Below are 1,833 nucleotides of genomic sequence, written 5' to 3'. Positions count from 1 at the left end.
ATTTTTGGCAGCCAGAGTTTACATATTTCACAGAAAAATTTGTCGTGTATGAAGGGCACAGACTCATAGCTTCAGACTATTCAGACTTTAGACGAAACCATCCAGTCATAGGACATAACGCGATTGATATTTTGAGCCAATTTTAGAACACATATTGGTTTCATTTTTCATGCATCTCCTAGCAATGAGGCACATTTTTCGGCATAAGTTCAGAATGACATGAAAGTCTGCTAGTGAGTGATCCTCAGTCATTTAGTATAGATACCCAGTTTTTCCAAGTCAACAAATATATGTCTACGGTTTTGAAACCTGTTCAAATTTTAAAACCTGTGTAGTGTATTCCAGCCTTTAAGCAATAAGGCAGATCAAGATTTTTTCATCAAAATTTAAATAAGTTATTTTCTAATCACACTTTTTCCTGAAGTCAAACCTATTGTATGACTTAAGGAGACAAGTTGTATAAACTATGCTTTTATGTCATTTTTGGAGCTTTACAGCGCCAGGTCACCACTGACTTTCATTGTATGGAAAAGAACAGCGTGAACATTCTACTAAAGAACTTATTTTGTGTTCTATCTATGGAAGAAAGAAAGTCATATAGGTTTGGAACACCATAAGGGTGAGCACAAGATAACAAAGTATAATTTTGGAAGAAGTATATCTTTAAAAACACACTCCCTGAAGAGTCATATTCTCATAATCACATACAGAGATACATGACACTCATTGGCCTATTGTAAAACATCACATTTCAGAAACATTCAAATTTAGCAACATGAGGATGTAACAGTCACCATTTCCCATTCTGCACAAATGTACGGCCCTGGTCGGAGGATGACTAACAGCCCTATCTGATTGGCCAGGTTCAAGAAGTACTCAAGATCTCTGTCTCCTGCAAAGTTGAACACACCCCGCACGGTCTCATGGAAGTTCCACGGCACATACCTGCATGAAAGCAATCAAAATATTTTTGGCAAGATGTGTAACTAAAGTGTGAACACAGTGTTTGCACTGATGCTCTGTTCGACGTACACCTGAATAGCATTGAGTCCAGTCATGTACATCTTGAGCAGCCTGTCTTTCCAATATTCCCGAGGAATGCGGGAGTAGTGGATGCTTCCTGAGATGAACTGAAATGGTTTTCCATCCTTTCGGAAGCAGTTGTTCTTGTAGTCGATGGAAAATGAGCGTGAATCTGCCTTAAAACAGAAAAGTCATGTAGTTAAAAATGTGCAGGGTGTTGTAGTGGGTGCATAAGAACCCACAAAACTATTCTTAATATTATAGAGACTGCATTCACAATGAGCATAATTTAAAAAAAATGCAAATTCACTATATACATTACTTTACCAGGCTTAAAATAACCATTTTAAAATGTCCCTGATATTTCAAGGTTTCTATGACAATTGGAAAAGCTGTCACATGAATTTGGCCATTATTTCTATAAATACACGTCAGGAAGGTAAAAACTAATTCCTCACAATGAGCAGAGGTGAAAATCGTGTACTTTAAATCAGGTACTTACCAACACAAAAATGATTGGCAACAAGCACAGACTTAGCAAAACGAAAGTAATTAGTGGCTTCATCTCTAAATCAAGCGGATAAGACGCAGTCACAGTCCTCCGTTTTACATTATGACAGCAGCGCGTGATCGTAACGTGTCAGGAAATAATATCACAACTGCTCAAACTTTTCTGTTCTGTCATTTTGCATAAAGCGGTCCACTTTCACTGTTCAATAGATTTGCAGCGTTTCTCCTCTTTGAACATGACGGTCATGTGATTGTATTCAGTTTAGCCATAATCTGGGTCCTAAAGTCCGCCTGGACGTG

General features: G+C 37.9%; 1 protein-coding gene across 1 annotated transcript in view; it reads right to left on the bottom strand.

Annotated features, from left to right (window-relative positions):
* The window catches only part of LOC107579508 (beta-galactosidase-like), a gene marked incomplete at its 3' end in the record, with an annotated part of 3,804 nt that extends 2,030 nt beyond the window's left edge, over nt 1-1,774 (bottom strand). Inside the window, exons 1-3 of the mRNA XM_016265338.1 lie at nt 1,526-1,774; nt 1,033-1,199; nt 812-945 (exon numbers count right to left, since the gene is read on the bottom strand). Coding sequence (XP_016120824.1) covers nt 812-945; nt 1,033-1,199; nt 1,526-1,588 — 364 coding nt within the window. The remainder of the gene's footprint in view (nt 1-811; nt 946-1,032; nt 1,200-1,525) is intronic.
* Nucleotides 1,775-1,833: the final 59 nt, after the last annotated feature.

Source organism: Sinocyclocheilus grahami, unplaced genomic scaffold, assembly GCF_001515645.1.
Source record: "Sinocyclocheilus grahami isolate Dianchi unplaced genomic scaffold, SAMN03320097.WGS_v1.1 scaffold17851.1, whole genome shotgun sequence".
Classification (NCBI taxonomy): domain Eukaryota; kingdom Metazoa; phylum Chordata; class Actinopteri; order Cypriniformes; family Cyprinidae; genus Sinocyclocheilus; species Sinocyclocheilus grahami.
This window is presented reverse-complemented; position numbering and strand designations above follow the sequence as displayed.